At 50.7% G+C, this 22,153-nt stretch overlaps 9 protein-coding genes across 9 annotated transcripts; 3 read left to right on the top strand and 6 right to left on the bottom strand.

Moving 5' to 3' along the window:
- Window positions 1–602: 602 nt before the first annotated feature.
- ColSpa_07992 (WSC domain-containing protein) lies at window positions 603–2,186 on the bottom strand (the record flags this gene model as incomplete). Its single annotated transcript, XM_049274204.1, is given in 5 exon segments — window positions 603–903; window positions 915–1,003; window positions 1,075–1,706; window positions 1,759–1,862; window positions 1,918–2,186. The coding sequence occupies 5 exon segments, from the start codon at window positions 2,184–2,186 to the stop codon at window positions 603–605; spliced, it is 1,395 nt and encodes a 464-aa protein (XP_049130161.1).
- Window positions 2,187–5,634: 3,448 nt separating this feature from the next.
- ColSpa_07991 (putative transporter) lies at window positions 5,635–7,569 on the bottom strand (the record flags this gene model as incomplete). Its single annotated transcript, XM_049274203.1, is given in 6 exon segments — window positions 5,635–5,872; window positions 5,936–6,156; window positions 6,211–6,472; window positions 6,524–6,799; window positions 6,815–7,246; window positions 7,313–7,569. The coding sequence occupies 6 exon segments, from the start codon at window positions 7,567–7,569 to the stop codon at window positions 5,635–5,637; spliced, it is 1,686 nt and encodes a 561-aa protein (XP_049130160.1).
- Window positions 7,570–8,769: 1,200 nt separating this feature from the next.
- On the top strand, window positions 8,770–10,074 carry ColSpa_07990 (putative oxidoreductase YusZ; the record flags this gene model as incomplete). Its single annotated transcript, XM_049274202.1, has 1 exon — window positions 8,770–10,074. The coding sequence occupies one exon, from the start codon at window positions 8,770–8,772 to the stop codon at window positions 10,072–10,074; it is 1,305 nt and encodes a 434-aa protein (XP_049130159.1).
- Window positions 10,075–10,673: 599 nt separating this feature from the next.
- Window positions 10,674–11,507, bottom strand: ColSpa_07989 (acetylxylan esterase 2; the record flags this gene model as incomplete). Its single annotated transcript, XM_049274201.1, has 4 exons — window positions 10,674–10,853; window positions 10,908–10,987; window positions 11,045–11,138; window positions 11,187–11,507. The coding sequence occupies 4 exons, from the start codon at window positions 11,505–11,507 to the stop codon at window positions 10,674–10,676; spliced, it is 675 nt and encodes a 224-aa protein (XP_049130158.1).
- Window positions 11,508–12,199: 692 nt separating this feature from the next.
- ColSpa_07988 (putative amidohydrolase YtcJ) lies at window positions 12,200–13,855 on the bottom strand (the record flags this gene model as incomplete). The annotated part of the gene is made up of 1 exon (XM_049274200.1): window positions 12,200–13,855. One exon carries the CDS (start codon window positions 13,853–13,855, stop codon window positions 12,200–12,202), a length of 1,656 nt encoding a protein of 551 aa, XP_049130157.1.
- A 36-nt stretch (window positions 13,856–13,891) lies between these two features.
- ColSpa_07987 (uncharacterized protein) lies at window positions 13,892–14,257 on the bottom strand (the record flags this gene model as incomplete). Its single annotated transcript, XM_049274199.1, has 1 exon — window positions 13,892–14,257. One exon carries the CDS (start codon window positions 14,255–14,257, stop codon window positions 13,892–13,894), a length of 366 nt encoding a protein of 121 aa, XP_049130156.1.
- Window positions 14,258–15,284: 1,027 nt separating this feature from the next.
- Window positions 15,285–18,293, top strand: ColSpa_07986 (nuclear GTPase SLIP-GC; the record flags this gene model as incomplete). Its single annotated transcript, XM_049274198.1, has 6 exons — window positions 15,285–15,682; window positions 15,738–16,233; window positions 16,294–16,925; window positions 16,978–17,347; window positions 17,403–17,949; window positions 18,007–18,293. 6 exons carry the CDS (start codon window positions 15,285–15,287, stop codon window positions 18,291–18,293), a joined length of 2,730 nt encoding a protein of 909 aa, XP_049130155.1.
- Window positions 18,294–19,415: 1,122 nt separating this feature from the next.
- Window positions 19,416–20,431, top strand: ColSpa_07985 (uncharacterized protein; the record flags this gene model as incomplete). The annotated part of the gene is made up of 2 exons (XM_049274197.1): window positions 19,416–20,232; window positions 20,301–20,431. The coding sequence occupies 2 exons, from the start codon at window positions 19,416–19,418 to the stop codon at window positions 20,429–20,431; spliced, it is 948 nt and encodes a 315-aa protein (XP_049130154.1).
- Window positions 20,432–20,738: 307 nt separating this feature from the next.
- ColSpa_07984 (uncharacterized protein) lies at window positions 20,739–21,188 on the bottom strand (the record flags this gene model as incomplete). Its single annotated transcript, XM_049274196.1, has 1 exon — window positions 20,739–21,188. The coding sequence occupies one exon, from the start codon at window positions 21,186–21,188 to the stop codon at window positions 20,739–20,741; it is 450 nt and encodes a 149-aa protein (XP_049130153.1).
- Between the last annotated feature and the right edge of the window lie 965 nt (window positions 21,189–22,153).

The following is a 22,153-nucleotide window of genomic DNA, read 5'->3' as shown; positions in this document are numbered from 1 at the left end:
GAACAGATCCGTTGCCAAATACATGGAGCTGATTCTCTGTTTAAGTTAAGCGTCAGAGTTGATAAAGCAAGAACCATCTGGCTGCACTGTACCCTACAGCTTTGAAAGATAATATTTTGCTTGATCCAACTTGTGATGGTGTTGAACGAAGATAGCCCAGAGTTGCAGTGATATTAATATAGTTAATCGTGAGATCATGCCTGTGATTCGTCTACACACTTTACAAGTTAAGGATTCAAGAGATTGAAAGTCTTTCTTGATACCGTGTAACCTGATGTCACATATCAATACTTCGGGGGACTCTCTATCAGTGCTAGAGGATGTATATATTCAACTATTCCCTAAGTTAGAGGACAAATAGACATAAATGATTGATGCAATTACAAAGGAAATTCTATCTCTAAGTCTATAAACGTTCTAGGGGGTGATAAAAACATAATGCGAAACCAACTGCCATGGAACAAACACCTTTTTGGCCCCACGACCCCAGAACCCATTGGGTCCGACTTCGATCGACTTTCTTTTGCACACCAACACTTCCTTACTCAGAAATAACAGTATTGCAACGATTTAAAGAGATTCCTTTGGTCTGTGCGTTTGTTCTATAGTGAACATGCCGAGTCGAAGAAGTTGTAAGCGTTGCAGATATCGTTACCGACATTTGTCCTGACAATAGGGATGGCGTAGTCGAAAAGATTACAGAACTTGTACCCGAACGGGAGCGGTCCCAATTGAATAGCCTGGCATCGGGAATCTGCGTGACAGGCATCCGAGCACTGTTCTGGGGTCTTGACCTTAAGAATCTTGTAAAGGCCGACGTTGATGTGGCAGCCGGGCACGCCCTGGCATGGAGCCACGTAGAGGTTATGCGTCCAGCACCACCGCACGTATCGGCCCGGTTGCCTGCGCAGGACATATCACAACCGCTGGTGGCAGGAGTGTTGCCATTATCGATGGTATTGCCGCAAAAGCACTCGGAGCCGTATTCGAGGCCGGCATAGAGCTGCGATACATAAGTTAGCTCTCGTATTGGACCACGAATGCTGGATGTCGTTGGTAAGACACAGTACTTACATAGTTAAGTCCGGCACACTTGGAAATGCAACTAGCGGCGCTGAACTTATCGAAGCTGGGCACCTTGTACGACAAGATGCGCTTTGAAGGACTGTCGGTGTAGCAATTCTTCGACGTCCAGAGATCCGGAATTTTACTAGGACCACCCTTTTGGATTTTGGAGTTCTGGTAGATGTTGATAGCCGCCGCACCGCCACAGTATTGAGTCTTATCGGCGGTACAGGCCATGTTGCAGGACTCAGCAGAGATTGGCTTGGCACCATTCTGGATGCTGGCGCCACAGAAGCACTCCCTCCCGAATTCGACACCAGCAAACTGGTAACCTTGGGCGGCACAAGCTGTTGTGCAGTCACTGACTCTTACACCGCCAGAAAGACTGATACCAGTTGTCAGGGCACGAGCCGAAGGGGTATCAGAATAACATCCAATCGAGTTGAAGTCTCCTGATTGAGCCAGTATTTCAGGAGCCGCATCACCATTCCAGAAGATGTTAATACGCCCGCCATCACCGCAGACTTCGTCCCTGTTGCCAGTACACGGCTTGCTGCAATCTCCCTCTAGTGCCTTGAGCGCAGACTTGGGAAGAGCATATCCACAGAAGCATTCCCTTCCCCATTCGACGCCGGCAAAGCCTGTTGGTAGTAAGCATATGTCCAGAACACTTCAACAAGCCATAGAACCTACTGTAACCCTTTCCATCACAGAATTCAATACATTTTTCCTGTGACATGTCGTCCCCGGAAGTGCTATCACCGCTGAGCACTCGAGTGGATACAGTATCGGCGTAGCTGCGAGCAAAGTCAACTATCATCAACAGAGACAGCAAAGTTATGGATGACTTACCATCCTCTGTGGCTCCACTTCGAAGGCAAGTTCTGGCAAATTCCATCGAGAGTGGCACGCTTCAAAACGTTGCGTTGGACGGATGTACCGCGAGCGACTAGCTTAACGGACCGCTTGGTAGTTGCATTGGCATATGGTGCATCAACTGCAATAGGGTTATAAGCGCCATAAGTGACATTTCCATTGGTTAGATCTTCGACTTTATCTTGGGCAGATGCGATGGTAATGATCGCAATGCCTACAGCAGAAAGATAAGAATAGAAGTGCATGATTGCAGGCAGAAACAGTTCGGTCTGTGAATGTGCTCAGAGATCAGATGCGAAAATGGTAATATAAAAGATGATTAATTGAAAACAGGATAGGGATGGCTTAAGGAGTTATAAATACTAAAATTGTTCCGTCAATGAGCGATATCGAGAAAATCAAAGCATTCAGAAAGACTCCTTCCTGGTATTGTGGCGCTTTATGATAGCTTTCAGCCCCTGATCCTCAGATATAGCTAAGCGCACGAACTGGTCTTGTTAAAAGCCTCTTGACCCGAAAGGCGCCACAACCTGTGATAGAAGGATCAAGTGAATTAACGAAATTCGGTGATGGGTGAAAGATTCGGACGTCAGAGAGGTGCGAGACCCACAAAAAAAACTTAAGTCATTGGAAATGCCATCCAAGAGAGGGAAAAATGCAGTTAGCCCGCCATTGACAATGCGCCAAAACACCGGAATATTTCAGAGCTCAGTATGTCGGAAAGACGAACTAACACAACCACCCTGTTAACGAGCCACCCCCACATCCGAGCCACCATCGGCACCACCATCACTACCACTATCACCACTTATTTCACTCCCTCTTCCACCCACCCAGATGCAACTTTCGGCTTCACTAGATAATTCAGATGCGCTGGATTCATCTAGACTATCTGTATCGCCGATATCCGTATTTTGCGCCCGCTGGATATGGGCTATTGTCGCGAAGGTGCTGTTAGGAGATGTTGGGACCTTTTTCCTCTTGCCCTTGTGCTGGTTATCTAGACAGGCCTGCAGATCGCTGGCTTGTTGCTCTGCAATTGCTAGTCTAGATGCCTGCTCATCATATCCCTTTTGCAGCTTTCTAGATAGGTGATGGATAGTATAGGTATCTAGGGCATCCTTACCCAGCTGGTTGAATAGATATAACTGATGCCGCAGATCAGCAGAGTAACGAGGGGTTGACCATGGGATAGCAGATACTACCTTATCCCATTGCTGGCTACTGCTTTGCTGGCTAGCTGGCTAGCTAGATGATGCTTTTAATACTAAGGAGTTAGATAGAGGGCGCTATATAGATACTGGCTATAACCTAGCCCATTTCTAGCTAGACTTTATATTCTAGGTTATTATTGCTGCTTTACACGCATTAAAATAATAGTCTAGAAATACCCTTTTACTAACAACAGTTAAGTCACTTATCTAGTCACCTAGACTTCTAACCCTTTTTTAATATACCTACTTTAATAGGCCAAAAACTAACACATCTAGAGGCTAGAGGATAGCAGAAGAATATAGCAGTAAAAATAGTAGATAGATGTAATGCTGAAAGCATTACTACATTAAGTCTGTTGTTATATGGCTATAATAGCTATCTAGAATCAATAGCCTGGCCTTGTCTAGCTGGCTAGGCATAGTCCCTGGGATAAAGACCTTCTTTAGCCACTTAAAGGCAGTCTGGTCATTTGTCCAGCCATTATCTGATGCTGTAAAGTGCCAGCTAGCATATCTAGATAGGTTAGATAATAAGAACCACTAAGCCTAGACTAACTTACCCTTATATATAACAAGGGGAAGTAAAGAGGTCCTAGCAGCAGACATACACTTAATCAGTAATATCTATGCCCTAAATCCAGGCTATTTTTTCTAGATATATCGCAATACCACAGAACCTAGCACCATCCTATTACTTCCTTTGTTTTCTATAATACTAGTCTTATCTATATTCTATTAGTTAAATAGATAAATACCCTTGATTACTAGCAGATCTAGATAACTGAACCATTCTTAGATAGCATCTATAGTATAGGCTCTATATCGCCTAGAATCAATCAATCAGCATCTTTAGGTCCTAATTAATAGGTATTACCGCAGGAATCAAGCTATCCATCTCTTCCCCAGAGGTCACTAAGTATCGCCTATCATACGCTCTACCAGGCCCTTCACTTGCTAATAGGTAAGGGCACTACCTAGGGCAGCTTAGGTAGATATATAAATAGCCAGATTAGCCTCCTGTGACTGCGATAATCGCTGATAATCAACCCACGCAGTATTTCTGCTTTGCCTGCCATGCAGCCGATGCTGAAGGGTCTAGTATAGTATACCCCAGTTACGAGCAGCCTGGCGGATAGGGCAACCATCTGCTACGTCTGCAAGGGCTCGTTGGAGCTCAAACTCAGTGTATTGCTTCATGGTGTAATAGAGAAGGTATCCCAAAAAGATGGCGTTGTTTGGCGACAAATAGCAATTGTTGCGATAGTTTGAAAAAAGGGATGTTCTTGACGATGCAGCAATTTCGGATGGCTCGGATGTGGGGGTGGCTCTCTTGTGGGGTGGGTGGGTTAACTCTCGGCCGAGTACGAGAATATTGCCTCTTTTAAACAAGCGCGTTCTCCGGCTCTTGAAGTTGCAGAACTAATCCATCAATGTTAGCAGGGAGTCTTGGGGAAACAAAGAAAGCCATTCAGCCCTCAACGTGGCAACTCTCTGCTAGAAATGCAGAGAACCAAGGCTTCTGGGTCAAAGAATAGCTGGTCGACACTACGCCACTAGCCCCGTCCAACACTAGGCCGTTGATGAGGCTGGACATTGTCTGGACTGTCTTGGCGCTGTGCAACAACGAGATTTGTTGCACATTACACCTAGTCTCTTGGCAGAAGGAAATAGAAAGCGAGTAAACAGTTTTGAAATGTCGAGACGTTAGGTAATTGCTGTAATGTAGTCACTTAGCTCATCTATACATAAAGCAGGTGGGACAATTTTCCACGTGGCGCGACAAGGCTAGTATAGAATAGAAGTTCTTGAAATATTCAGCTGGTGAGTGACTGATTTAGTGTGAAAATTCGCTAGTTTCCCTAGATCCATCATTTGAAAGGCTAGATCATGTCCATTCCTGGGGGATCGACCTGGATGCACAACAAAGTCAGGCACCGTTGTTACCTTTGCAATATTGGCAGGCCACGTTCATAAGTATTTTGCTGTGTAAACTATTGAAAATCTCGTCCGCGTTTTGAGTTGTGTATAAAACGCTAGCCGAAACAGAAACGCCGATTTTGCAACGCACATGTAGTTGCGCTGTTCTCCCGCAATTGGACATGTTTAGACGAATCGGGCCTCAAAGGCCCTCACGTCATTAAGCTCATGCTGACACTAATACTTGTATCCCAGTACCGTCATAGTTTTCTTAAGAAGTGAAAGTAGCTTGAAAAGTTAACTGACCCTCTCGTGGCGGCGGTTGCATGTGGTTCCCGAGGGACACGAATGACCGAACAATTTCGATCAATAACAAATTTCTTCTTCCGACTATTCACAAAACTGATTTCAATCTCAATTTGCACTTAAATATGACTCCATGTCACAGGTACATGGAAGTAACAGAGCGAATAATAGAATATGGTATCAGACTTTCAATATCGAACACATAATTAGTTGCGATGGGTCTTACTCAGCTCTATTACTTTTGAAAGGAAACCAATCAGTACACAAAGATAAAATCTTCGTTCTTAAGGTCGGTCATATCCTGCAGTCCAAGGTCCTCCTCGATGGCTCTGTGTTGCTGTCGCTGAGGGGCCTCCTCCAACTCCACTGTCTTGCTGTCTTGTACGTCTTTGTTGCGCATCATTGACTCGTCAACAATCTGGGTGCTCTTTCCGAGTGCCTCACGGCGTTTAGCGTGTTGTACGTTGAGGCATTTGAGATAGAGAGGAATTAGACTAGATAGATCAGATAAGTCAGTACGCGACCCGCCTGCGGGACGAGTGGGATAGATAACTTACGCCCCCATGAAGGCTACGAGGACGAACATTACTAGGTTCGAAATCAAGCCAGGGCGATACACTGGAGCATCGTCAACTGAGTATAGAAGTGGACCAATGATGTTTCCAGTGCACATGCCGATGAAGACAACGGCAGACGTGGTTTTCTTCTTGGTGTCGCCAGCGGTGTTCTGGGCTTGCCATGTATATATGAGAGGGGTAATGGCAGCAAGAGTGGAAACCTGTGTTGAAGTCAGAGACATGTGGGTTATGTTGCCAAAGCGGAGAAATCTTACAAGGTAATATCCAAACAGCAAGACACCTTTGTGCTGACGTGGGACTGTGAGCATGAGGATCGTGCCAATGGCGGGGATGACGGCAATCCCAGCAATGACAAGACCCTTTCGCTGAGTTCGCGTAGCAATCCAACCGCTGCCCATGATGGCGATGATCTGAATAACGCCGAAAGGGATGTTAAAAAGGATTGTTTGAAAGCTGTTGTACCCGAATGACTTGACAATCAAGTTACCAAACGTTGAGATGCCACCGCTAGCGATTCTGCACGCAATCCGTCAGCATTGTCAAGAAGGATACATAGGTAGTACACACGAGATGGCGATGACGAGGATGAACCAACACCAAGTCTTCAGATCCATGAATGTCTCCCATACGTGATCCCATCGCCAGACACCAGACTGGATGCCCATTTGGTTGGCTCGAAGTCGCTCGACAGCAATGACCTTCTCCCTCTCCGTCAGGTACTTAGCTGACATGGGCGAATCGGGCATGAGCACAAGAACGATGAGTGAGTAGGTCACCGTGAGTAAGCCGCAGAACCTAGCCACGCGATCAGTTCTTCTATCCCAGCTTCGGCGGCCTCGATAGCTGCATGCGACTTACAGAAAGATGATCTGGTACTTGTAGAGCTTGTCGCTCTCAATATGTCCAAGACCATAGGTGAACAGGCTGCCAACTATGAATGTTACTCCATTCATGGCATTCCAAGAACTGGTTACGAGCGTCTGCTCGCTTCTCCTCCACCATGTGGTTGTTACGGCCAGGCACGATGGCGCAATCATGGCTTCGAAGGTACCAAGTAGGAAGCGCAGCCCGAGAAGAGAGCCAAAGTTGGTGCAAGAAGTCATGATTGCGAGCGAAGACCCCCAAAGGAAGATGGCGGCAGCTATGACCTTTCCGTTGGGGAGCTTGACGAGGATGAAAGCGGCGGCGGGCTGCCAGACGAGTTGTGCGATGTATAGGATGGAGCCAAGCCAACTGTACTGTCGGCCGTGAAGGTTCGCATCTTCTTGAAATCCGAAGATGGATACATAACTATTGCAAAAGATTGGTCAGTCTATTCATAAAATGTTGGACCGAGAATAGCAAAAAGGACTCTACCTCAGAGAACTCTTGTCGAGCTGCTGGAAGAAGTAAGCCCCCAAGATGAGAGGAAGAACGCGGAGGTTGATCCTTTTCAAGACCGACTTCTCCTCTTCGTAGGTGAACGACGTAGCACCACCTCCATGAGTTGCCAGAAACTGAGCGGCTTTTTCTTGCATTGTATTTGCGGGTGTTGCCTCGGTCGCTGGAACGGGTTCGATTCGGTAGGAGGTAGGACCGGCGGCTTGATTTGCTGCCGGAATGTGCGAGACCATGATGATAGAATCTGTTCGGAACAATATATGGAGAAGGTCTTGTCAATACTGAATGGCAGGCTATTCGTACCGAATATAGATGTCGGTTATGAAAGATACAAAAACACAGCTGCTTCCGGTATATAATACTGCAACTGGTTGACAATATATAACAACAAAAGTCCAGTGTCGCAACAAAGCGAATTCGGACACCCTTCGACTTGTCACTCAAAGAGTCCAAAAGCTCCTGTTATACCCTAGAATTCGAGTTCCCTCCAGCCGAGGGGAAGAAAACGGCCAAACATGGAGATTCAACCCCAAAAATGATCAATAGCAACACCTGATCCATACGTTACGTATACATCGCATGGTTTCGTCTACTTCGTTACACCCGGAAACTAAGCAACCTTGGCATTGCCAGCACGTCGTTCGCTGGTCGTTGGCCGGTTGCTTAACACAAATCAAGAAATGAGGATGATATACCTGGTCCCCCGTCGACCTACTCCATTGGAGGGAAAACTCCAGGCTGCATGCAAGACCGAGACCTCTAGAGCCTCTGCCGAATCAAGTCTTGTCGTAGCAGCTGATGTTGGCCCGCGGTCCCCTTTACCGGACGAGTTGCGGCGAGATTGCCGGGCTTTTCTACAGCTCCGACAGAATGATCTGCGTGTTGGCGAGCGGGTGGCTGGCATAGCCAAGCTGGGCAATTCTCGCGGGGTGGGTTGCGCCTGGGCTGACGTTGCAGTTATTCCTACCTCCCTAAACTCTCCCCGCACCATCCATCGACAACCCCGGTATCCCCGCTCTTTGAGACTGTCCTCTTGCCCCTCTTTTCAAATTGAGGTTCCCCGCAACATGGGGACGAATGATCTGGAGAGAGGCTACTGAGTCGGGGCTTCAAACTACCGTGCCACAAGTGCGTTCTCTTTCAACAAAGCTAACCTCGGGTGTTGGGGTAATTCGCCCCGAGAGCGGATCGTGGCGGGGGGGTGCCAAGTGCTTAGAAGTCGCGGAGAACATGAAGTTTACCGAAGTAACGACGCGGTAGCGTGGACGGCTGTTCTCTCAATAATCTTGCTGCGCGCAGTTCTGTCGAGAATTTTGGATCTCGGCTTGGTGCTCCAGCAGTCACTCTAAGTTTTCGGGTCGCAGTAGTTGGACGCGTCTTGTCCCAACCCTCCACTCCAGCACCGTAAGGTACATCGCAGACCAGCTGCCACAATGGGCGAGACGAGCCAGAAGAAGCGCTATGCCATCGTCGGCACTGGTGGGCGTTCAGGCTTCTTCTACACGGCGATCGCACAAGACTACAGTAGCACTTCGGTCATCGTCGGCCTCTGTGACACGAACCAGACGCGGATGAACTATGCCAACTCCAAGCTCAAGGAGCTCGGCCACAGCGAAGTGCCGACCTTTCTCGCCGCCGACTTCGACCAGATGATCAAGGACACAAAGCCGGATGAGGTCATCGTCACAACCATGGACCGCACGCACAATATCTACATCGTCCGCGCCATGGAGCTAGGCTGCAACGTCGTCACTGAGAAGCCCATGACCATTGATGCGCCGCGTTGCCGGGAGATTTTCTCTGCTGTTGAGCGGACAGGGCAAAAGGTGCGGGTGACATTCAACTACCGCTATGCGCCTCACAACACCAAGATCTTTGAGATTATCAAGTCGGGTGCCATCGGCACTGTGACGAGTGTGCATTTCGAGTGGATGCTCAACGAGAACCACGGCGCCGACTATTTCCGTCGCTGGCACCGCGACAAGCGGAACTCGGGCGGCCTCCTCGTGCACAAGTCGACGCATCACTTCGACCTCGTCAACTTTTGGTTACAGACGCGGCCGCAAACGGTGTACGCACAAGGCGATCTCAAGTTTTACGGACGCGAGAATGCCGAGAAGAGGGGGGTAACGAAGTTTTACACAAGAGCTCACGGTAGCGAGGCGGCCCAGGACGACCCCTTTGCGTTGCACCTCGACTCGAACCCGCAGCTGAAGGCGATGTACCTGGATGCAGAGCACGAGGACAGCTACTACCGCGACCAGAGCGTGTTTGGCGACGGTATCAGCATCGAGGACACGATGAATCTTCTAATTAGGTACCGCAACGGTGCCGTCATGACATATTCGCTAACAGCGTATGCCCCATGGGAAGGCTTCCGCGTCAACTTCAACGGCACCGGGGGTCGGCTCGAGGTCGAGGTTGTCGAGAAGAGCTACGTCAACTCCGGCGGCAGCCAGGCGTTGGAAGGGGCCATTGAGAAGAGGACAATGCTGCTCCGCCCGCTGTTCGGCCCGCCCCAGGAAATCGACCTGGGCGAAGCAAAGGGTGCTCACGGTGGCGGTGATCTCGTGTTGTTGAGAGACCTATTTGGTGAGCCGGTGTCGGACGAGTACATGCGCGCGGCTAGCCACGTGGATGGTGCGGCATCGATATTGACGGGAATCGCTGCCAACAGATCCCTCGCCACGGGTCAAGCTGTCAATGTGGACGACATTCTCGTTGTTCCGGAGAAATAAGAGAGATCGAATAACAAGAGAGGGATACTTTGATGGCAATAAGATCGAACAAGAAGACACACGAGACTTGCCTCAGGGTCGGAAGACTGAATTAAGCATACGAAATACCAACTTATGGCTTCCATAGCTTCATAGAAATACAAACGTTTTCTAATGCTTGCAAGGCAATCTCGAATAGAAGATTCGGTAATAAAGGCTCCGGTGACAATGACACGGCCCCGTCTGTCTCCGTTTGGCTCTGCAGGGAGAATGAATTACGTCATTAGATTCAAGGTCATCAAAGTGTTTAGTGACGAAAACACGTGTGATGGCGCTTTGAACATCGTTGTAATTACACATTGCGATTGTGTGTCCATTCATTCTCGGCTCAACGGCCTGAAGTTGCGAAAAAGCATCGAGAAAAATGCTATAACCAATATATCCCCGCCGCAAACTCCTCGCGTCGATCATCAAGACCGGATGCTTCCCGAAACAGAAACAAACACTATCTTCGTCCAATCATCATAAAATGAAACCACGACGATTCCCGTCCTGCTCAGCACATCACCGTTCGCCGGGTCCTCAACACTCGGTCGAAGCACACCGTGGGTGTCCCGGGTTTACCGGACGTTCTGGACGATGAAGGACGACGCCATGGCGATGTACTGCTGGTTCTGGAAGTAGCCGAGATGGACGGTCAGATTCTGGCCCGAGGCGCAGAAGAGATCCGTGTCGTCGCAGAAGGACGCGAACCTGGTTGTGAGGCTCTGGCACTGCGAGAAGTCCTGGCGCGGGAAGATCTATGATGTCGTTAGCCTTCAATCGTTATCCAAGGAGAGTCCCAGGAAACCTACGCCGTTCTTTTTGCTGGTGCCTCTGGCAAAGGGCTGGCTGGCGATGAAAGTCGGGTCACCGAACAAGACGACGGCGGCGACTACACAGGCCAAGTCAGCAAGTCATTCGCTTCCAACAGACTACCGCTGGGACTCACTCTTGCTTCCAACCATCGGCGCCTGTGCCACCGTGGTGTTGAAGTTTGGGCCGTCCGTCGTACCACAGAGGGTGTCGAGCGACACCTGCGCACCCTACGACGCGTTAGCATGGCCGTATTCTCTTGATGCACTGCAACTTACCTGAGAGTATCCCATCAACACAAGCTTGGTTCCGGGGCATTGCTGCGCCTGCTGGTTCAGGAGGCTCGTCATGTTGGTCACACCGGCCGCCACTGACGGGGGGTAGGGGTCGAGCTGTGCCGGGTACACCAGCGGCGTGATGATGGATCCGGGGATCTGGCTCGACGCGTTCTTCGCAATGTTACCCAACAGACCGGCACCCTGGACCTCGACACTGCCGCGGGCGACGATGATGTTGACCGGCGCACATGGCTGCTGCGCCTGGGCGAGAGCCAGAGGGACGAGGGCGGCGATGGCCGACAGACTCAGGTGGTGATGCATATTGGCTGCGGGGGCTCAGAAGGTATTGAGGCGTCCGTGTGTGGCGAGATCGAAGTTGAGATCTGTCGAAGTTTAGAAAATAGGTTGGCTGACCCGATCTGTCAAGTTCGTGGGGCCATGGCCGTCTTCTTGTACTGGTCTTGAAGAGTCTGGGACGACATCCTTGGCACAGCCGCGGCAAGTGTGAACCATGTGGCTATGCGACCCATATGCGAAGAACGCTGCCAGAGCCGCTTTCGGATTCTCTGATATCACAGACAAGATGGAGTAGGCCAGGGTCTCGTTGCTAGGGTTCAGTCTTCGGCAGTCAGTCTCTCCAGGTGTTTGGCCGAGAGTCCCAAGGCATGACATCCTGGTCCGAGCTACGACCCTTGGGTTTGGTTCAGCGCGACATTGCCCCAAGTTGGCATTTGCAACTCATTCCTAACGAGGTAATGTGTGAGAGCATGGGCCTCGGAGGCATGGGTGCGGCCAGTGCTATGGTGCCGCAAATTCGGAAACACTCGACGACATGGGATGAAACTAAACTCGGAAATACTCTCTCTCTCTCGCTTAACGGCAGACACGAACCTTTATTCACAAATAACTGAACATGCGGGGACCTTTTACTCCATAGTACTTCCCTATTGACCAATGAGCCGCTCTGCTACGCCTCACGGTGGCGCCCAAACTCCCTACACATGCAGGCTCTATTACACATCGGAAGACGCCCAAACCCTCCGCCCATCGAACCAGGTGGCCCTGATCTCGCCCTCCAAGAGACCCTGCGGCGTCCAGTCCATGTCGGCGACCACAAAGTCTGCGCGCTTGCCAATCTGCAAGGACCCGATCCGATCTTCAGCAAACACGCTCTTTGCGGTTCCGAATGCGGCGGCCGTGATGGCTTCGCATACACCCAATTTGAAATGCTCGTTGACGACCACGTCGTAGCCCGGCTCCCTCGCCGACCGTCGCGTGGTCGCCACGTAGGCGTTCTGCAGCGGCGCCCACGGCGCAGTAGGACTGTCACTCCCCAGCGCAAGGAGCGCGCCGTGGTCGGCGAACTCGCGGTAGGCAAAGGCGCGCTCGCAGCGGTGCGCGCCAATGAGCCGCGGCCACGCTCGCAGGATCGCGGGGTCTGCGTGGACGGGCTGGATCGAGGCCGTCAGGCCCAGCTCGCCCAAGTGCTTCGCATCCTCGGGGGACGCCATCTCAATGTGTTCGAGGCGGTGCCGGCGGCCGGGCGTGGCGTGGTCTGCGAGCGCTTTCACCGCGTTCTTGATGGCTGCGTCGCCAATGGCGTGCAGGGCGATTTGCAGGCCGGCCGAGTCAGCCCTTTGGACCACGGGGCCGAGCTGCTCCGCAGTCCAGAAGGGGGGCGGCGAGCCAACCTCGGCATAGGGCTCGGACAGGTGGGCGGTGCAGGCGTCAATGATGCCGTCGGTGATGATCTTGATGCCTACGATGCGCAGGTCGGGGGAGGTCGTCTTATTCAGCTCGGCATGCAGCTCGATGGCCCGGTCCACCTGCCTGAAGCGCTCCTCCTCGGATTCGGATGGTCTGATGAGCCAGTAGGCGTGGATGCGCATGGGCAGGTTGGGCTCCTCGGCTCGCAGCGAGCAGACGGCGTCCCATGCCGGCTCGTCCATGGCCATCTCAACCAGCCCCGTGTAGCCAGAGGCGTTGTACGTCTCAACTGCGGCTTTGATGGCATCCATCCGATCTCTCTTGGGCGCCACCTGAGCTAGATGAGGCCATACTATGGTGAGCACTGCAGCTTCGCTGAGCAGACCGATGGCCTTGCCCTCAGCGTCGCGGTGGATCTTTCCTCCAGACGGGTCAGGCATGTGCTCGATGCCGAGCTCCTTTATGCCGGCCGTGTTACACCACGTCGAGTGAAGGTCCTTGGTGTCGATGAAGATTGGGCGCGGGTCGATGTCGTCCAGCATGGTCTTGTCGACGCCGTCAGGGGTCATGGAGTGCATCCATAGCTTACACATGATGCGCGGGACGTCCGGGTTCGCGACGGCGTATTCCTTGACGGCGGCGCGGATGTCCTCGAGGGACTTGCAGTGTTCGAGGCTGAGCTTGCGCAGCGACTGGCCCAGGAGCAGCAGGTGGACATGCCCATCGACGAAGCCGGGCAGGACTGTTTTGCCCCAGAGATCATGTGTTGTAATGTCCGCCGATGCATGCTTTGCCCTGAGTTCTTCTGTGGTGCCGATGTCCTGGATGAGTCCGCCGGCGACAAACATGCTCTCCGCGAACGACGGCTGGGTTTCGAGGCCGGTGTCGGCGTTGTGGAGGAAGATGCGCCCGTTGACGAAGAGCTCCCCGGCCCCCGCCGCGGGGTTCGTGACTTGTGCCATGGTTTCTGATGTGTGGTTTTTTAGGCCTACAAGATCTTAGTTACGCCTTATTGAGAACCCGAGATGGACGACACTAAAAGCGTTGTGAGACGTGTCGTTCTTGACTCGAGTGGTGTGAGGGAGGTGGTCGGCTCTGACTGAGCTGAGGGGCGGCCACGGCGCGCGGTGCAGACCGCGGGGTTCGCATGGTGGGGTGAGCTGCCACACTGCGTTGCGCAAATACCCGGGATCTGATAAGATCTGCTGCGTGTTTTCGGGGTTCACCCTATCTTTGCTATCTCGGTGGACTGCCGTGTCCGCGGTATCCCCGGTGTCCTCGGTGACGGTGTAGTCAAACTGAGCTTCACCGAGGTCGAACGGGATGCAGACGCAAGTCGCTCCTCTACTCTCGTTAATCTCCATGCTCCATACATTTCCAGTGTAGAGCAACACACAGGATTAGCACTGGCATGAAATTTGGCGATAAATCTCGTAAATGCTAGCAATGCATCGACACAAGCTGTAGTCTACAGCACAAAGATCAAGAGTCACATACTTGCAATCAAAGCAAGACAAGGGCTTTGCTGTTTGCGCGGAAACAAATAAGGATAGCCCTTTACTATTCTGTTCGTTATTGCACCATGAAACGCCGTCGAGCGGTCTCTCTCATTGGCCCTGACTGCCTCTTCCGACACGCCTCGCACTTTTGACGACGACCGAACGTCCAGTTCCGCTTTCCGTCATCATCCATCTTGGTCCTTCGGTTTTCTCGAACTCTTCAAATGGGAAGTTGGTCATACACTCTTTCCAATTACTCTAGACCGTCTGCAAACAAGCATCGTCTAGGGCTCTGGTATTTAAACCAACCCTCGTCCCCTTTTTCTCTGAATCCTTCCTTTAACTCTTCGACTCACCCACTCTTTGACACACACCTACTCCTCCCTTAATCATATTACCTTAAATTTCTCATACTTTCCTCACATTATGATGGTAATGCATAACCATTAACGCTATTCGACTCTCAGGGATGCGCAAGTTTTGACTTTTCAACTCATCTTTTACATCTTATTCTTCAGAGTATAATTCACTAAAAATCGTAACAACTCAGCCCCATCCGAAGAGATTGGTGCATCAACTATCTAGGCTTCATCTTGTGATATTCACATTTTACGCCTCATCTCTCGCTCTTCTCGTTACAGGGCCAGCCCAAAGGCCGAGGAGGTTGTACCTGCTCTGCCAAAGCTCTTTCCACTTTTCTGCCCATCTTCCCAACAGTCTCTGGGTCATCGTTCTTCACATCATGATCCCACCTTTCCGTTTCACTTCTGGAAAGTAACTAACTAGTACCTCACATTTAGGCCCGCCCAAGCTATTCCTCGATCTCACTCACTTTCTACCGTTGAGCACATTGTGAACGGCGTGCTGCAGTCTCTCGAATCCGAATCCGAAAATGACTCACGGTAACGTTTTACGGGCGGTCAAAGGCGAGCTTGACGAGAGCTTCATGCCGCCTTCTTCCCAAGCCCAGCAGCCAACCACTGTGGCAACTGGAGCTCCCATGGTCTTCTCATACCTCGACAAGATGAGACGTGTGAAGGACCCTGAGATCTGGGAGCAATTCACCCAGCAGATCCTGCCGCTGCTGGATGACCTTGAACTGGTCTGTGAGAAGATTTGCTCCTCTCGGAAGCTTCAGCCTGCGTTGAGAGACGCTGCGTCCCACTGGATTCGACAAATTCACGATATCCGAGAAGAGGCTGAGCGTAGAGGCAAGACCCTCGTGGGGGTCCTTGGCAATACCGGTGATGGAAAAAGCTCGACAATCAATGCTGTTTTGGAGGAAGAAAGGTATGATCCCCCGATCCCGCTGGCTGGAAAACCGACGCGCACTAATTCTCGTCAGCCTACTTCCTACGAACTGCATGCGTGCCTGCACAGCTGTCGCCACAGAGTTGTCATACAACCATGATGAGGACCAGGAGAACCCTTATCGCGCAGAGGTTGAATTCATCTCCCGCGATGAGTGGGTGCGTGAAGTCACCATTCTCCTCAAAGACCTTGCCTCGGATGGGGGCGTCGCAACAGATGACCAGGATCCAAACAGCGATGCAGCCAGAGCGAAAGCAAAAATACAAGCGGTGTATCCGTCCATGAACTTCAAGGTCCTGATGGCGAGCACTTCCGCTCAGCTTGCGGACCATCCAAATGTTCGGCAGCTTCTGGGAACGACGAAAACCATGAAGGCCCCCACTGCATTCGAGATCCGAGAGCAAGTCGAGCCTTACGTCGATTCCAAAAACAAGGACGATGACACTGCAGCACATTGGCCCCTAGTGAAGGCTGTCAGGATCTTCACGAAGGCTCCTGTCCTTTCAAACGGTGTCACTATTGTTGACCTGGTACGTAGCTCTGACATTCCTCCAGAGGGGGAAAACAATGGTTAACATGTACCTCCACAGCCTGGTCATCAAGATTGGGATGCAGCCCGAGCTGCAGTCGCCTCACAGTACATGAAGGCATGCTCAGGCATCTGGATTGTGGCGCCCATCAACAGAGCTGTCGACAACAAAACTGCCAAAGATCTTATGAGCAACTCGATCAAGCGCCAGCTTAAGCTTGATGGATCGTACTCGGCTCTGACTATCATTTGCTCGAAGACGGACGACATGACCATCAACTCGGCAATGGAAAGCTTGAAGGGCAAGCTTGGTAAAGACACCATGGAAGCATGGAAGGACGCCTTGGCATGTGAGCGGTGCATTAAGGCGTTGGAGAAAGAGCTTGTCGTGCTTCGAAAGTGTCGCGGTACGACTCAGGGGCCGAATGCCGGCGGCGAAGAACGGCCGGCGAAAAGAGCCAGAACGACCCCTCTCATCGAGCCTCTTGGCGTTGACAAGTCCCAAGGAATTGCAGAGCAGGGGAACAAGACTATGGCTGGCCCGTCGAAGTTCGAGGAGAAACAGCAGGAACTATACGACATGAAAACCAAGAAAAGAGAGCTAATGGATGATATCCTGTCACAGTGCATCCAGAGGCGGAACGAGCTTTCCAGAGATGCTGTGAGACGACATCTTGCCAAAAGCTTCAAAGAGTAAGAAAACTTTCCAAGAACTCAGCATTGTGCTGTGAGCTAACACTCTTAGCCTCGATCGCCATGATGCAGCGATCGCCCAGAGCCAAGCTGGTAGAGAGCCTCGCGACTATGAAGACATGTCTCGCCAGACTCCAGTGTTCTGTACCAGCAGTCTCGTTTATCAGAAGATGCGGGGTCTTTCCCTAAGTGATGACGACTCGACACCTGGTTATGAGACGGAGGAAGACACAGAAATTCCCCAGCTCCAAGCCCATGCTCAGAAGATGACTGAGGAACTCCGTATTACCAAGCATAAGGAGGTACTCAGCGGCATCTGTCAGCTTCTAAACTCGATTTCAATCTGGGCGCAAGATGCTGCAGATTCTGCAGTAACAATTGATTCCGCAACCCTGACAGCGAGTTTACAGATCTTCAAGGCGGTGAGCAGAGTTTTACAATTTATCAATGATCATCTAAACTGACACCGTTCTGCAGGACCTCAAGGCAGATGCTGAGAACTGTATTGACCAGCTCCATTTGGAAATACAGGCCAGTCTCTATGATGAGATGAACAGTCTGAGCAGAATTGCTGCCTCGCAGGCAGCAGCCACCACCAAAAGGTGGGAGAAAATCAATGCCAATACCCTCAAAGCAACGTGTTGCCGGGGCGGAGTATTCAGAGACCATGACTTCAACGAGCAGCTTCTTGACCCTCTCAAGAGCGGCATCTCTGTGACCTGGGAAAATTTCTTTCAGTTTAATATCTCTGTCGTACTTGATAACTTCTCAGTCACGGCTATTCAGCGATTGAATTCCTTCCACGAAACCATTGCGAAACAGCTCGGCGATCACCAATACGAGGAGGTCCAGGCCTCTGCACAGCTTGATCAGCAACTGAAGCTTCACAGAGACCGTGTCATGCGGCTCACCGCACAGAGCCGGGGAGACATGGGCCAAGCCCAGAAGGACGCGAACCGAGCATTTGACCCGGCTGTGGTGAAGGTCATGGCTCCTGTTTACCAGCAGTGTGCCAATGAAAACGGTAATATCAACTCTTGCAGATAATGCTGCCTATGACTGACGTGGACCTGTGACTTAGGAAAGGGCATGGCCAAACGAATGCAAGCTGCGCTTCAGGACCACATCCGCAGGAACAAGGTGAGCATGTTTCGTGCGGCAATTATGGACGTCAAATACTGTCTCAAAGAGGGAACGAAACAAGTCGATGACAATATGACCGACCATATTAACACCATCATCGCGACCATGAAGAATGATTACATGCTTGCACTGGCGGAGAGGCAGAAGTCGGCTCGTCGCCTGGAATCTTCATTCAAGAAGAACATGATGGAGTTTTTGAATTCGGCCGAGACTCAATTCAAATGATCAAGGAAAAAGACTGCATTCACTGGGGGCTGGTAAACACGATGGGTGCATATACGAGACAGTGAGCGAGACGTTTTGGCATTGCGATGGACTTGGGGGTTTTATTAATATTTCCTTCAGGAAGTAGATTGAATCTTGCAATCAGATAGACTTTCTTCTCTTAACGCCAATGATGAACAACTGCATCAAGTTCTCATGCACCGATTGATTTTGATGATCAAGACATCAATATGAAGTGACCTGCTGAGACTCTTCTCCAGTTCCACATCTCACGAGTATCCTATTTGGAATGACAAAAAAAGTTCGTAATATGATAATTAGCTGAAAAATTGAGGGGTTATCGACGAAGAGAAAAGGCAAGATGTAGAAAAATCAAGATATGGGGCCAACGAAAGGGGAGGCGAGCCATGCGAAATCGTGAGCTCTGGAGAGCACCGATTGAAAGTAAAAAGGTCAGTATCACAACGCTGGCGCAACAACCTAACTGGCCCTTTCTCTCTTTGAAGAAGGCCAGCGTGAGCGTGGTCGCTGCGAGTTCTTCTTGGTTGGTAGAATCATCTTCCAAACGACAGTCGTTGCAAGGGTGGTCAGTCAAGTCCTCGAAGCGCCATTCGTACATTTTGTGAACCGCTACATGAACAGAAAAAGAAATACAACACAAGTAGGGTCACGAGTCATAGTTCGTGTCATTTTGACCCCGAAGCTCGACAGGACATTCACTGACTAAAGCGATCTTCGTTTCTTCCCATTCCAACAGCGTATACCCTTAACAGTCTGGTCGATTAGGTCGGTAGCTCTCGGTAGGGACTGGTGACGATGCCTGAAAGAGAGGATTAAGTCTGACATCATCTTACACTGAACCAACTGAACGGCTAGCAAAGAAGGGGGGGAATCGAGCTTGTCTCATTCGCCAGAACCCCTGCATACTTTATGCGGCTGCTGACAGTAGGATATCAGCATTTCTCCAGCCGGTTGAATACCAATCAACTTTCAGCTCCCCAAAAAGTCAAACATTTTACGAAGGATAGATTTTGAAACTGTAATACCACTAAAAGCAACCAACATCCCCGCCCAAACACCCCTTCTACCTCAAGACACTTATGAACGAAGTCTGACCTCGATATGGCACCCTCACCAAACAATGACCCCCAGGCCTCGACACCAGTCGACAAAGACTATTACAACCGTAAATCTAAGCCATTGCCGGAAGACCCGACGCTCCGCGGCTACGTTGAGACCGTCCTTCGCGATGGCTACGTGATCATCCCAAACGCCTTCAGCGAGGCGGAAGCTGTAGAGGCCATCGCCGAGATCGACAGGCTGCACGGCAAAGACCCCAAGACGGGGTCCAACTTCTTTGATGGCTACAAGACGAACCGTATTCTCTCGCTGCTAGGAAAGACACGCGTCTTTGACAAGTTCTGTCTTATCCCGCAGGTCCTCGCGCTCAACGACTACTTCTTGGATGAGGATTACCTATTCTACATCATGGAGACGATCGTCATCAACCCGGGCGAGAAGAACCAAGTCCTTCACCACGACGATGGCGTCGTGCACCTCCCGAGGCCGAGGCCGCCCGTGACGGCTGCTACTATGATTGTGCTTGACGACTACACCGAGACCAACGGGGCTACACGGATCATCCCGGGCTCGCATCTGTGGGCAAGCGACCGGGTGGGTGAGGATCACGAAGCAATCTCTGCAGTGTGCCCGAGGGGCAGCGTCATTTACTTTCTGGGGACGACGTGGCATTCCGGCGGCGCTAACCGGACCCAGAAGCCGAGATACGCCGCGACTATCCAGTATTGCCAGCCGTATATTCGTCCTCTCGAGAACCTGATGTTCGGAATCGACCCGCGAAGGGTTCTTTCGGGAGAAATTCCAAAGAAGATTGCGGACATGATGGGCTACCGAAGCGCTATTCCATTCATTGGCTATGGTGAGTCGATCCAGTAGCGTCTCGGCCGCTCTCGTACGTAAGGTTTTGATCTGCTAATCATGACATAGTGGACGGGTTGAACCCACGAAAGGCGGCTAGGCGACTTGTGCGTTGGCTCCAGGCGCCAGTTGATCTTAATCCACCGACATTTGCAAAGGAGGAGGGTGATAAGGAAGATCACGTGCTGAGCAAGCTTTGAGACTATGTGAGGAAGGTCTCAGCAAATGCAGTGCTTAGAAGGATGTAGAGAAGTAATTGTCTTGGTGAAATCTCTTCCACGCATGAACTCAATAAACATATATGATCGGCCGTTGTTTCCCTCCAAGTATCCAATAATAAGTAGGGAAAAAGGCATTCTGAAGCTTATCCTACTTGATATTCTCCCTAGTCGTAAGATGATGCTTTCTTCTATCAATGTTCCATCCCCAAAACTCGCGAGTGGACTTTTCACCCTTGCTCCAATTCAATCTTTTGCGATGAGCGGTGCCGTTATGTCTGCATGCAGATCACGGTGTCTTGACCTTCTCTGCCAGCCCAACCCCGGCAATGAACAGCGTTCTGGCGATCGTGACTCCCCCAGTGATGATGATGCCCATCCAGTCGTACCCTGTCCATGCTGCAGGAGACAACCTTCCCTGCCCAGACAAGTGACCCGTCATGCCCACCAACAATGCGACATCGATACACAGGATAGACGCCTGCACAAGCTTCCAGATGAAGACATCCTTGGTGTATCTCAGAAGGTAGCCGTTAAGAATAGCTACACCCAACAGAGAACCGCCTTGGTGATAGAACATCATGTCGTGGGCGGCGTCGCGATTAGCCGCTAACCCGGGAATAAACGAGTTGAGTGTCATGTCGCGCGCGAAGAAGGAGAGGTAGGCGCCCCATATCGCACATGGCGGGTCCCAGTAGAGGAAGACGGCGCGATAGATTGATGGGATGTTTGTCGTCATATTGGGCAGCTGAGTGTTTACGCTGGTGAGGAAAGTTTTGAAAGCAACTCAACTATTTCTGGGTATTCCGATCGATCTCAAAGAAATACTGGGCCCTATTTCTCTTTATATGGAAGGTTGTGGGGTTGTTAGTGCTGACATGCCAAACCCCTTGAACTTGTAGTTCAGGCAGAAAACGTCTACGCTCAGCGACATAAATCACTACGCGCTGAGCTGACTGCTGTTTGACGAGATTTGAGAGCAGCTGTCTAACCAATTCTGGGCGTAAGCTGACAAACGCCAGTTTAAAAACCGGTTGCCGCGTCAGATTTTACGCTTGGCATTGTCAGACTGATTCTCTAGCGATCGAGCTCGAGTATGGAACAGCAAGGGATTCGCCATGAGCTATGTGTGGGGTTTGTGCCTAAAATCATTGCAAGCATCCTGCTTCGGCTACTCTATGCCGCTCGACCGATCAGCGGTAGGAAGCCCGGAATCCGTGTTGCGAACTGCCTCAGTGGGTGTCAGACTACTAGGCATTCCGGTAAAACTGCATGCTCCTTGCAGTTCTCCGCTCCAGTGATCCAGCCACTCGCCAACCTGCATTTCATTCTCAAGTATTGGCTTCGGTCCTAGAAACCTTCCTATCAATGTTCAGAAGGCATTAGTTTGGCAGTAAAGCCAAGGTCACGATACAGTTTATGGGGATTTCTGACACCTCTCACTCATTCAACCTCTGATGGTTCAGCTTTTCAGCCGATGTGAATATCCACTTCCTTTTAGACATCAAGTATAGGCTTTTTACCAGGGACTTGGGGTTTCACTGGAGTAGAAGATAGAGAATCATCGTTGGAAACTGAATCCCAATTTGGAACCATCAACCACGGTAAGCATTTAATTGAGATACACCGTAAGTGAAGAAGGCACTCCTAGGGCCTTCGATAGTGCAGGCGATAACCTGGAATCTATTCCATGTCTGTGCTTAG

This window comes from Colletotrichum spaethianum, assembly GCF_022836535.1.
Source record: "Colletotrichum spaethianum MAFF 239500 DNA, contig21, whole genome shotgun sequence".
Taxonomy (NCBI): Eukaryota; Fungi; Ascomycota; class Sordariomycetes; order Glomerellales; family Glomerellaceae; genus Colletotrichum; species Colletotrichum spaethianum.
Note: the sequence above shows the minus strand (reverse complement) of the source record. Positions and strands in the feature narration are given on the sequence as shown.